At 44.1% G+C, this 13341-nt stretch overlaps 1 protein-coding gene across 1 annotated transcript in view; it reads left to right on the forward strand.

The window, feature by feature from the left end:
* Positions 1-326: 326 nt before the first annotated feature.
* The window catches only part of boka (BCL2 family apoptosis regulator BOK a), a 53411-nt gene continuing 40396 nt past the window's right edge, over positions 327-13341 (forward strand). Inside the window, exons 1-2 of the mRNA XM_072255809.1 lie at positions 327-627; positions 4367-4589. Coding sequence (XP_072111910.1) covers positions 4367-4589 — 223 coding nt within the window. The 5' untranslated portion in view covers positions 327-627. The remainder of the gene's footprint in view (positions 628-4366; positions 4590-13341) is intronic.

A 13341-nucleotide genomic window follows, 5' to 3' on the forward strand; every position in this document is an offset into this window, starting at 1 on the left:
ATTGCAATTTTATGACTTATACCGGCAATTTTCACGACAGTGATAATATATGTGGTTCTGATTCATTCTCCAAGGGACTATCCAGAAACATATCTATGTATGTTTTATGTACATCTATTTTTCTGTATTTTCTAGAAATATAAATTATTTGACGTCTGTTCATATTCTTTTTCGAGACATCTTCCAATGAAACCTCCGTGGTACCGAGCGTTTAAACCGTCCTTTGCGTCAGGGAGGGCATGCTGCTATTTTGAGCTGCCAGGCGGCCAGAAAGGGGCAGTGTGCTCCAGCGTGAGGGAATCGACACGCTGACTCCAAAACGGTTTGAGCCTAAAATCTCGAGGTGCGTGCTCTTTGTGCGCAGGGCGGTCGCTGAGGGTGGATTTGGCCCGGGCTCCGATTACAGCTTCTCCCCTTACCTTAAATGGGGTTGTTTGTGAAAGTTGCTGGTAGCCCAGAGGCATCTTAATTCAAAGCACATTGGTAAAGCGTCTGGCCAAAAAAGGAGAGGCGGTGGGCGTACGTACACTGGAGCTCTTAATCTGCGAGGGAGACTGGAGAAGTGAGCCAAGTTAGCTCCCGGAGCCGTAGCAGGAGGAACTTCCTTTTGTAAAAGTCCCAAGCGAGGTGAGTGCGGCTTTTGAACGCTGCTTTGTGAGGAGGGATCTGAATGTCTAACTGCTTTCCCGGTGCGGATAAAGAGCTCGGTGGTTTCACTCCTTGCAGTCACGTCGCTGTTTCTGACGCTAATTCTCACCTATCGCCCTTTATCGTGGATTCATCGTCCCGGGAGTTCGAGGTCGAACAAAACGCCATCCAAAGTATAGAAATACAAAACGTTCAAGTCATCATATTCATGATAAATATTGTTATTGGCATTTACACGCCATCAGTTATCATCCGTTCACAAACGGATGTTATTACTTTCTTAATTTGCAGTGGCAGATCTAAAGGCAAAGTGACATGAGACCGCATTTCACACAGCACCATCTCATTTTTGTGTTCCGGCAGGGTGTTTTGTAGGGCTGGCACGGGCTTAAAATTTGCATTCCAGATCTGGTTTGACTATTTTCATAAACATAACAGAAAATGCTGGAAACACTCATCAGGTCAAGCGGTATCTGTGGGAAGAGCGTCTCAGATGAAGCACACTTTGTCAGAGTTACTCTCTCCTGTTTATTTGCTGTTATTTTAAGCAGACTGGAAATGTGATTGGCGTTTTATAGATAATGTTTTAGCATTAATGTGGACCTTTAAAGAATCAGAATCATATTTGAGTTGTTCTCTAATCTTGGCAGTCTATTTACAAACGTTTCGTCACCACATCAGGAGACATGGTCATGTTTAAAATCACCGGCATTTTCCGTGCAATTTCACCTTTTTGTTTCTCACTGGGTTTGCTGTTCCTGCAGCACAGCCGTGGACGTTCACTTAACAGTGATTTTGTCACGGAGGGAATGGTTGACATGTGTTGCCCGGCGTGGAGACAGATGGGCGTTGATTTTAATTAGTCTGCTGACAAATAAGAGAAAATCTGCAGATGCTGGAAATCCAAACAACACACACAAAATTCTGGAAGAAATGGGCAGGGCAGGGAGCATGTATGGAAAAGATGAATACAGTGACTTTTCGGACCGAGACCATTCATCGCGACGTGACGAAGGTCTCGGCACGAAACATCGACTGTTTACTCTGTTCTATTGATGATGCTTGGCCTGCTGAGTTCCTCCAGCATTTTGTGTGTGTTTTATAGATTGGGTCGTTTGAAAAGGCTTTGGGCTGTTTGACCACTTCAGATGCAACATCCCAGTCGTTTTCCTGTTTCAACACATATCTAGTAAACGAGGCATCTTGATCTCTTTCTCTGACAGGTGCAATGCCGTTACCTCGTACTTTCTGTAAAACATCTCCTCGGGTCTTACCTTCTATCGGCCCGTGGTAACACTCTCACCCGCAGTCAGAACTCAAGGGTTCGTTTTGCAACCGATTTTCCTCACCTCTGTTGCCAAGGTTGACTGAAAAGATCTAATAATTAAATCCAGAAGCAGTGGGGTGCCACTAATATTTACCCCCACCCCACCCACACACCTACGGTGCTAGCTATGACAAAGACACTGCTCCTTATTACTTAATTGCTTCTGAGAATTTGATGCATGCAAGTTGGCTGCTGTCTTTAAATAAATGATTTTAACCTCAAAGATACCTGATTTATTGGCCATGTACCTGTGTTTATTATCACCCTGCCCCTCCTTTTCAGTTCAACTTGTCATAACAACTACCTGCCTCAGCTCTACCGGCCGTTCTTCTTTCCCACACCCCTGCCACTGTAGTTCAAACCTTCAGGAGAAGCACTAGCAACCCCCCAGTGACGATATTGGTTCGCCTCCAGTTCAGATACAAACTGTCTTGTTCGTACAGATCTCACCTGTACCAGGGAAGAGCCCATTTTCTTGCCTCCCAGTAATTAGTGACCTGGCAAATTCCACTGCCTCAATGTTACTCTGAGTTCGATGGCAGCTTTGGCAAAAGAAGAAACTACCAAAGTAGTCACTCCACCATAGGGACTAGTCAACTCCAACATGGGGACTACTCAGCTCCACCATGGGGACTAGTCAGCTCCACCATAGGGACTAGAAAGCTCCACCATGGGTACTAGTCTGCTCCACCATGGGGATTAGTCAGCACCATGATGGGGACTAGTCAGCACCACCATGGGTATCAGTCAGCTCCATGATGGGGACTAGTCAGCTCCATCATGGAGCTAGCCTCTTAGTCAGCTCCACCATGGGGACCAGTAAGCTCCACGATGGGGACTAGTCAGCTCCACCATGGGCACATCAGCACCATCATGGGTATCAATCAGCTCCACGATGGGGACTAGTCAGCTCCACCATGGGGACTAGTCAGCTCCACCATGGAGCTAGACTCTTAGTCAGCTCCACCATGGGGACCAGTAAGCTCCATGATGGGGACTAGTCAGCTCCACCATGGAGCTAGCCTGTTAGTCAGCTCCACCATGGGTACTAGTCAGCTCGACCATGGAGCTAGACTCTTAATCAGCTCCACCATGGGGACTAGTCAGCTCCACGATGGGTACTAGTCAGCTCCACCATGGGGACTAGTCAGCTCCATCATGGGGACTAGTCAGCTCCACCATGGGGACTAGTCAGCTCCATCATGGGGACCAGCCTCATTGAAATCTTCAAGGAGTGGTGCCTTAGAAAGGTGGTGTCCATCTTTAAGGACACCCACCTCCCAGGACATGCCCGCTTCTCATTGTTACCGTACAGAAGCCTGAAGGCACAAACTCAATGATTCAGGAACAGCTTCTTCCCCTCTGCCATCCGATTTCTGAATGGACATTGAACCCATGAACACTACCTCACTATGTTTTTATTTCTGTTATTTTTGCACTACATATTTTAATTTAACTATTTAATAGACACATACTATATATTCTTAGTATATATTCCTCTATAGTTATTCATCATGTACTTCATTGTACTGCTGCCAAAAAGTCAACAACTTTCACAATGTATGCTGGTGATGTTAAATCTGATCCTTATCCTGATTCTGATCCTGATCCTGGCCCTACCACTTAGCACGTTTCTGACATACTACCAAAACTGTTGTTATTTGAATGTTTTCCGTATGACAAGTACAGTGGACAGATTCCCTACTCTTGTCATTCTGTACAAGCACCTTCTTCCTCCTTCCACACAACTCCAGCAGAGAGTAAAATTGGTCAAAGTGACACCAAGGGAAGCAGAAGAGTCAAGAGAATGAAAGATCAATTCTAGTAATGTGAAAAAGAATAAAGGTCACAGAAAGAAAAGTGGAGAGAGACTGTAATTAACAATGAAATGTGGCAAACTCTGCATAATGTGAAATATGTTAGTCTTAAATAAAAGGACTGAACATATAACTTACCTTCCTGACTGAATACATCTCGTATCCCACTTTGCAGCATCCACAGATTCAAGTACACATCGTTATGTGACATTACAGAGAAACCCAAACAGCAAAGTTTGCCATTCATTTATAGGGTGTACAGAATTTTTGCTTATCCCTACTTCTGTTTCAGTTGTACAGTTGTGGCAGTCACATTTTCCAGTTGTGGGTTGGTGCTGATGTTTTTCAGTTGATATTTTGTAGAGGTGTTGATACCTTCCAGTTGTGTTCATTCCAAGCTGGGTTAAAGCTGATATCTTCCTGTTGTGTGTCGTAGGAATATTTTCCAGTTACTTGTCAGTGAGGCTCTCTTCCCTTTGTGTTGACGTTGCTATTTTCCAGATATAGTTTTGCAGGTATTTTCCAGAATTATTCAGATTTAGTTCTAAATAATATCTTGCTTTGTTTTTCACAGATGGAGATGCTTAGGCGGTCTTCTGTCTTTGCAGCTGAGGTGATGGAGGTGTTTGACCGTTCCCCACCCGATAAAGAGCTGATTTCTCAAGCTAAAGTCCTCTGTCGAGATTACATCCACTCCCGCCTGATCCGAGCTGGCATTGTTTGGAGTAAACCAGACCCTCTGGTTGCTGGCCCTGCAAGCAAACTCACAGAGGTGTCCTCCGCACTCCTCCATCTGGGTAAGCTGTCATCACTGAGCTTTAGAGAAAACTCACTGGGGTGTCCTCTACACCCCTCCATTGGGGTAAGAAAGTCAGAGAGAAATACGAATGAGAGCTGAATAATAGAGGGAGCATGGCACAGAATTGTTAAGAGTGAAAGTCATTCAAGAAACAGAAAGAAGATTAAGACCTGAAGTATAATAGAAATTTATTGTACTAAATTGTAAAGGAAATCTTGGGTTGGTTGTACTCAGGTGTGAAGAAGCAGTTTAAACTCAAGAGGTCCTTGACAATACTTGCAAAAAGGCGTAAATTCAGCTTGCGCCATCCTGTCGTTGTAAAGCTGCAAATAACAAAGCATACAGAGCGCTGAGATACAGGAGCTTATTGATGAGTTTCTGGTTCCACTGAAATCTTTGCCATCAGGCTAGTCTACTCTGAAACTAGCAACAAAATGGAAATTGATGGAAATGTTCAGCAATTTATTAGAAAGAGTTGTTGACTCATCGTGGGTAGACCTAGGGAACTGCAAGGGTAAAAAGACCCTGATGGGAGTTAAATATATATAGAAAATGTGTGTGAAAAGGGCAATGTTATAATGGTCATGGAGGGTTTCAATATGCAGGGAGATTGGGAAAATCAGGCTGGTGCTGGATCCCAAGAAGGGGAGTTTCTAGAATGCCTACCAGATGGCTTTTTACAGTAGCTCATGGTTGAGCCCACTAGAGGATCAACTATTCTAAATTGGGTGTTGTGCAATGAACTGGAATTGTTTAGAGATGTTAAGGTAGAGGGTCCCTTACGGGCCAGTGATCATAATGTAGTAGAATTCACCCTGCAGTTTGAGAAGGAGAAGCTAAAGTCAGATGTATCGGTATTACAGTGGAGTAAAGGGAATTGGAAAAGGGAATGTAGGCACGTGGCCAAGTGGTTAAGGCATTGGACTAGCAACTTGAAGGTCGTGAGTTCGCCCCAGCCAAGGCAGCATGTTGTGTCCTTGGGCAAGGCTCTTAATTACACAGTGCTCTGCGACGACACTGGTGCCAAGCTGTATGGGTCCTAATACCCTTCCCTTGGACAACATTGGTGTCTTGGAGAGGGGAGTCTTGCAGCATGGGCAACTGCTGGTCTTCTGTACAACCTTGCCCAGGCCTGCGCCCTGGAGTGAAGACTTTCCAGGTGCAGATCCATGGTCTCGCAAGACTAACAGATGCCTTTACCTTTAAAGGGAATTACAGAGGTATGAGAGAGGAGCTGGCTAAAATTGATTAGAAGGGAACACTGGCAGGGATGATGGCAGAGCAGCAATGTTTGGAGTTTCTGGGAGCAATTTGTAAGGTGCAGGCAGGATATATACATTCCAAAGAGGAAGAAGATGGCACAGCCGTGGCTAACAAGAGAAGTTATCGCCAACATGCCAAAGAGAGGGCATATGATTGAGCAAAAATTAATGGGGAGTTAGAGGATTGGGAAGCTTTTAAAAACCAACAGAAGGCAACCCTAAAAAGTCATAAAGTAGGAAATGATGGAATACAAAAGTAAACTAGCCAATAATATTAAAGAGGTTACCAAAAGTTTCTTCAGATACATAAAGAGTAAAAGGGAGTGAGAGTAGATATCGGACTGCTGGAAAATGATGCTGGAGAGGTAGTAATGGGGGACAAGGAAATGGCTGACAAATTGAATAAATATTTTGCATCAATTTTCACTGTGGAAGACACTAGCAGTATGCTAGAAGTTTGAGAGTGTCTGGGAACAGAAGTGTGTGAAGTTGCCATTACAAGGCAGAGGGTTCTTGGGAAACTGAAAAGTCCAAAGGTAGATAGGTCACCTGGACCCAATGGTATACATCCTTGGGTTCTAAAAGAGGTGCCTGACAAGATTGTGGAGGCATCTTATAAGAATCACTAGATCCTGGCATGGATCCAGAGGAATGGAAATGCCACAGGTGGCTGTGGAGGCCAAGTTACTGGGTATATTTAAGGCAACGGTTGATAGATTCTTGATTAGTCAGGGCATGAAGGGATACGAGGAGAAGACAGGAGATTGGGGCTGAGAGGGAAAATAGAACAGCCATGATGAAATGGTGGGGTAGACTCAATGGGCCAAATGGCCTAATTCTGCTCTTATATTTAATGGTCTTATAAGTCAGGCAGCAACTGTGGAGAGAGAATGAATTTACAGTCAATTCACTTTATCAGTTTACTAATGCTGTCTGACCTATTGGAAAATTACAGTATTTTCTATTTTTGTTTGGATTTCTAACATTTACAGTTTGTTTTTAATTTCCTGAGACTTTCCTACCAATGATTTTCCATAAAATAAAAGAATAAGCGTGATGTTCAAACACTAATCCCCAACCTTCTGTCTCCTGCCAGCAACATATAGAAACAGCCTCCACTATCACTGTGGAATCAGTAAGGTATGAAAGAGCCTGTGGGTGCAGAGTTTTGTGGTCAAGCTGTATCATGAATACTGCATTTAACATCAGTCTGAAAATACCCAAACTCAACAAGTGTTATATCGAAGTACTGTGGGTTAGCACTCCACCCAAATACATAAAATATTGTTCAAAACCTTTATTACAGTTTGCATATATTTGAATTGAGTGGAGTGGTTAAAAGAAAATTAATCAGAAACACGATCTCAAATTAGGCCACGTGTGTAGTAGATGTATGTTCACAAATTGCAAAAGCCAAGTATGGAACTGGTGGCAGGAGTGACAGACGTGGCAGGGTAGACGAGGCAAAAGATTCCAGTTTCAAACAGTTGGTTGGGTGCTATAGTGTTGAATTTATAGTTTCTGAGGAAAGATAGAACAGGCTGGTTTCAGTAGTGTTCTATAATTTGACATCTTTATTGATTCAAAGGAAGTGTAACGTCAAATGAATAAGAAATTGCAATTCATTAGCTGATTATTTTTAGGCAACAAAATGCTATAAGCATTCAGCAGGTGATGCAACCTTTACGTGGAAACGTGATGAAGGGACTTGTACCTGAAGTGTCTTTTTTAGACAGCCAGCACGGTGACAGGCCCTCCCAGGCCAATGAGTGCACGGTGCCCAGTTACACCCACATGACCCATTATCTACCAACCTGTGTGCATTTGGAATGTGGGAGGAAACTGGAGCTCTTGGAGGAGACCTGCATGGTCATGTGGAGGACGTACAGACGGCGGCAGAACTGAACCTGGGTCACTGGCACTGCATTGGCGTTGCACGAACTGTAACACTACTTGCCGCCGTAACAGGCGTAACCCAGGGTTGATCTTAGAACCTTTAGATCTTCAGTCTAACGTTGTTTCATCTGAGCTCTTCTAGCTCCCGCTGAGAGGTAACTGCTTCTCTTTCCACAGATTCTGCCTGACCCATTGAGTGGTTATTTCAGATTTCCAACATCTGTGGGTTTTTTGATCATATCTGATTTTTCTGTGCTTTTGATCAAGTCTGCCAAGTGATGTTTGCTGGTTGATGATTCAATGGAGTGAAGGAGTCTAGATATAACTCAGCACCTTGCTGAGATTAGTTAGGGCATAGACATATTGTAATGGGAAGCTGCAGCAGCAAAAGAGCACTTGAAGAGTCCTGCAACGGGTTACCTACATTTCATAGAACAGCGGTCCCCAACCACCGGGCCGCAAAGCATGTGCTACCGGGCCGCGAGGAAACGATATGATTCAGCTGCACCTTTCCTCATTCCCTGTCACGCCTTCTGTTGAACTTGAACGCACGCGAGCTCATTATGCATGTGTCATCCATGTCAGAGCGGGAAGGAGATCAACTCCTCGAGCTTGCAAATGACGATGGGCTGAAAAGTCTGTTTGACATAATACCTCTGCCAGCATTCTGGATCAAAGTCAAGGCTAAATATCCTGAGATGGACATGGAGGCACTGAAAACATTGCTTCCATTTCCAACATACCTCTGCTATCAATGCAACGAAAACTAAATTGCGGAATAGACTGGACATAAGGACCCCCCTTCGAGTATCGCTTTCTCCCATCACCCCTCAATAGGACCGTCTTGTTGCAGGAAAACAAGCCCAGGTCTCCCACTGATTCAGCGATATTGGTGTGTTGAAATGATTTTATATGTTCATACGGGGAAAATATGCACTATGTGTTTAATATCCAAATGTTACTTAAAATGTTATGATGCTATTGAGTTATAAGTGACTTATATAACCATATAACAATTACAGCACGGAAACAGGACATCTCTGCCCTTCTAGTCCCTGCCGAACGCTACTCTCACTTAGTCCCACTGACCTGCACTCAAGCCATAACCCTCCATTCCTTTCCTGTCCATATACCTATCCAATTTTTCTTTAAACGGTAATATCGAACCTGCCTCTACCACTTCTACTGGAAGTTCATTCAACACTTGCTTCAAGCTCCCCTGTCCTCCCCTGATAATTGACTTATCGCTATATTCATGCGAGGAAAATATGTGCTGTGTGTTTAATATTAAGTTCGTTAGATAAACCCTTTTAGAAATGAAATTGAGTGCATTAGCCACTTATCACTTATATTCCGGTCGTGATTAACACCTCACCCCCCCGAGCAGAGTGGCCAAAAACAATTTGCAGAAAAGAAATCGGCACATACAACACGCATGCGCACTGGTGCCCGCACAAGGCTTCATGGTCATTGTAGTCTTTCTCAGGGTAAACACAATGTATTTGACTTCTACTCTTGTCTGTTGGCAACCGTTCCCCCACACCCCCTGGTCGGACGGTCTGCAAGAATATTGTCAATATGAAACCGGTCGGCAGTGCAAAAATGGTTGAGAACCCCTGTCATAGAACATAGAACAGTACAGCACAGTACAGGCCCTTCGGCCCACAATGTTGTGCTGCCCCTTAAACCCTGCCTCCCATATAACCCCCCCTGCCTTAAATTCCTCCATACCTGTCTAGTAGTCTCTTAAACTTCACTAGTGTATCTGCCTCCACCACTGACTCAGGCAGTGCATTCCACGCACCAACCACTCTCTGAGTAAAAAACCTTCCTCTAATATCCCTCTTGAACTTCCCACCCCTTATCTTAAAGCCATGTCCTCTTGTATTGAGCAGTGGTGCCTTGGGGAAGAGGCGCTGGCTATCCACTCTATCTATTCCTCTTATTATCTTGTATATCTCTATCATGTCTCCTCTCAGCCTCCTCCTCTCCAAAGAGTAAAGCCCTAGCTCCCTTAATCCCTGATGATAATGCATACTTTCTAAACCAGGCAGCATCCTGGTAAATCTCCTCTGCACCCTTTCCAATGCTTCCACATCCTTCCTATAGTGAGGCGACCAGAACTGGACACAGTACTCCAAGTGTGGCCTAACCAGAGTTTTATAGAGTTGCATCATTACCTCACAACTCTTAAACTCTATCCCTCAACTTGTGAAAGCTAACACCCCATAAGCTTTCTTAACTACCCTATTTACCTGTGAGGCAACTTTCGGGGATCTGTGGACATGTACCCCCAGATCCCTCTGCTCCTCCACACTACCAAGTATCCTGACATTTACTTTGTACTCTGCCTTGGAGTTTGTCCTTCCAAAGTGTACCACCTCACACTTCTCCGGGTTGAACTCCATCTGCCACTTCTCAGCCCACTTCTGCATCCTATCAATGTCTCTGCAATCTTTGACAATCCTCTACGCTATCCACAACACCACCAACCTTTGTGTCATCTGCAATCTTGCCAACCCACCCTTCTACCCCCACATCCAGGTCATTAATAAAAATCACGAAAAGTAGAGGACCCAGAACTGATCCTTGTGGGACACCACTAGTCACAATCCTCCAATCCGAATGTATTCCCTCCACCACGACCCTCTACCTTCTGCTGGCAAGCCAATTCTGAATCCACCTGGCCAAACTTCCCTGGATCCCATGCTTTCTGACTTTCTGAATAAGCCTACCGTGTGGAACCTTGTCGAATGCCTTACTAAAATCCATGTAGATCACATCCACTGCACTACCCTCATCTATATGACTGGTCACCTCCTCAAAGAACTCTATCAGGCTTGTTAGACACGATCTGCCCCTCACAAAGCCATGCTGATTGTCCCAGATCAGACCATGATTCTCTAAATGCCCAGAGATCCTATCTCTAAGAATCTTTTCCAACAGCTTTCCCACCACAGACATAGGGCTCACTGGTCTATAATTACCCGGACTATACCTACTACCTTTTTTGAACAAGGGGACAACATTCGCCTCCCTCCAATCCTCCGGTACCATTCCCGTGGACAACGAGGACATAAAGATCCTAGCCAGAGGCTCAGCAATCTCTTCCCTCACCTCGTGGAGCAGCCTGGGGAATATTCCATCAGGCCCCGGGGACTTATCTGTCCTAATGTATTTTAACAACTCCAACACCTCCCCTCCCTTAATATCAACGTGCTCCAGAACATCAACCTCACTCATATTGTCCTCACCATCATCAAGTTCCCTCTCATTGGTGAATACCGAAGAGAAGTATTCATTGAGGACCTTGCTCACTTCCACAGCCTCCAGGCACATCTGCCCACCTTTATCTCTAATCGGTCCAACCTTCACTCCTGTCATCCTTTTGTTCTTCACATAATTGAAGAATGCCTTGGGGTTTTCCTTTACCCTACTCGCCAAGGCCTTCTCACGCCCCCTTCTTAAGCTCCTTTCTTGCTCCCCTATATTCCTCAATAGACCCATCTGATCCTTGCTTCCTAAACCTCATGTACGCTGCCTTCTTCCACCTGACTAGATTTTCCACCTCGCTTGTCACCCAGGGTTCAAGTTTCCTTATAGATAATTCAGATCAAGGTAGAAGATACTGTCATTTAGATAGAGGTCATTAGTAAAGCCATAGGAAAGAAGAAAGCTGTTCGTTCCATGATGTCTGAAACAATTCATTCCACTTTCCCTGAAAGGCTGCGAATTTCCTCTGTTCAAACATTTATCTAATTCCCTTTTGAATATTAATATTGGATCCGTTCATTTAAACTTACGGGCATTGTGACCAAAACAAGACTCTCCTCACTTCCCTACCCCACTCAGATTTTTGTTTTGCCACACATTTCTTAAATCCTCAGTAATGTAGTTTTTCTTTTTCACTGTTTACAGACTAGCAACCTTGAGGGCTGCCAACTAATTATTATTTAACACGTTTACTGCAGGTTCCCATGACTTCAGCACATATCAAATGTGTCATTACGTACTAGTTTTCAGAAGGCATATTGTAGAAATTTTTGAATTACAATTTTCCCTCTGCTAAGGATGCGGAGCAATTTTTAATAGGATATCCAAGATACCCCTGTGTCCCCCACCCACCAGCTGCATGCGATAGATAACAAGGGTATCCTTGTTATGCAGGCACCTGCCAGTCCCTCACTGGTCCAACTTACCAAATATACCACATCCACTGGTTCTCCCCTATCCACTCTACTAGTTACATCCTCAAAAAATTCTATGAGATTCATCAGACATGATTTTCCTTTCACAAATCCATGCTGACTTTGTCCGATGATTTCACCGCTGTCCAAGTGTGCTGTTTCACATCTTTGATAACTGACTTTGATTGAAATATGAAATATTATTGACTCGCCATTCCTCACTTTACACTTTTGCAGATTTAGGAGCCATCCCAGAGGTCCTCCAATCCCTGGCCAATAAATCACTCCGATGACTGGAGTCTATTGGAGAGTATTACAGCTGTCTCTTAAGCAACAGAGCTCATACAAGTATGTGCTTTGTGTGCCAAAAATGCAGAGTCTCAGAAGTTAATTCTGTTTTGGAGTATTTAAAGCAGCAGATTCCAACAAGCAAGGGGGAAGGGAGAGTTGAAATCTGACATCAATGAAAGCTCAAAATGGGAGATTGTTATTGCCCCTGTTTGATTTTACTTTCTATCAGTGATGTCCTCCCCACACTTATTGATCCTTTTGTTCACAATACATCTGTTCAAAGACAGATTTGCATTTATATAGTGAAATTTACAAACTCACAATATTCCAACCCCTAAAGCATTTTGTTTCTAATGAGGTACCTTTGAAGAGTGTGGCCATTATTGTAATGTCAGAAATTAGGGTAGCAGGGTAGTGTAGTGGCCAGCACAACGCTTTACATTACCTGCGGCTCGGGTTCAATTCCTGCAGCTGCCCGTAAGGAGTTTGTATGTTCTCTGGGTTTCCTCCGGATGCACTGGTTTCCTCCCACAGTCCAAAAACACACCAGTTGACAGGATAATTGGTCATTGCAAATTGTCCTGTGATTTGGCTAGGATTAAATCGAGGGATTACTGGGTGGCACGGCTCAAAGGGCCGGAAGGGCCTACTCCACTCTGTATCTCAATAAATAAATAAAAGAATTACCAATTCATACCTAGCAAGCTCCCTCAGACCAACTAGTTTGAATTTATGGAGGTAAATGACTGAGGAAATCTCCTAGGATATTATCATGAACTATTATGAGCCTGTCAGGCCAATTGGGCTTTGATTTAAAGTCTTGTCCAAAAAATTGTGCATTTGGCAAAAGTAGCATTTATTGTCAGTTCCTGGTTGCCTTTGACAAGGTGATGGTGAACTATACCCTTTGACCCGGTGGTGGTGAACTATACCCTTTGACAAGGTGATGGTGAACTATACCCTTTGACACGGTGGTGGTGAACTATACCCTTTGACAAGGTGATGGTGAACTATACCCTTTGACCCGGTGGTGGTGAACTATACCCTTTGACACGGTGGTGGTGAACTATACCCTTGAACTGATTCAACCATTCTTGCAATCTCTGCCTAAAAG

The sequence above is a fragment of the Mobula birostris genome, chromosome 4, assembly GCF_030028105.1.
Source record: "Mobula birostris isolate sMobBir1 chromosome 4, sMobBir1.hap1, whole genome shotgun sequence".
Lineage (NCBI taxonomy): Eukaryota > Metazoa > Chordata > Chondrichthyes > Myliobatiformes > Myliobatidae > Mobula > Mobula birostris.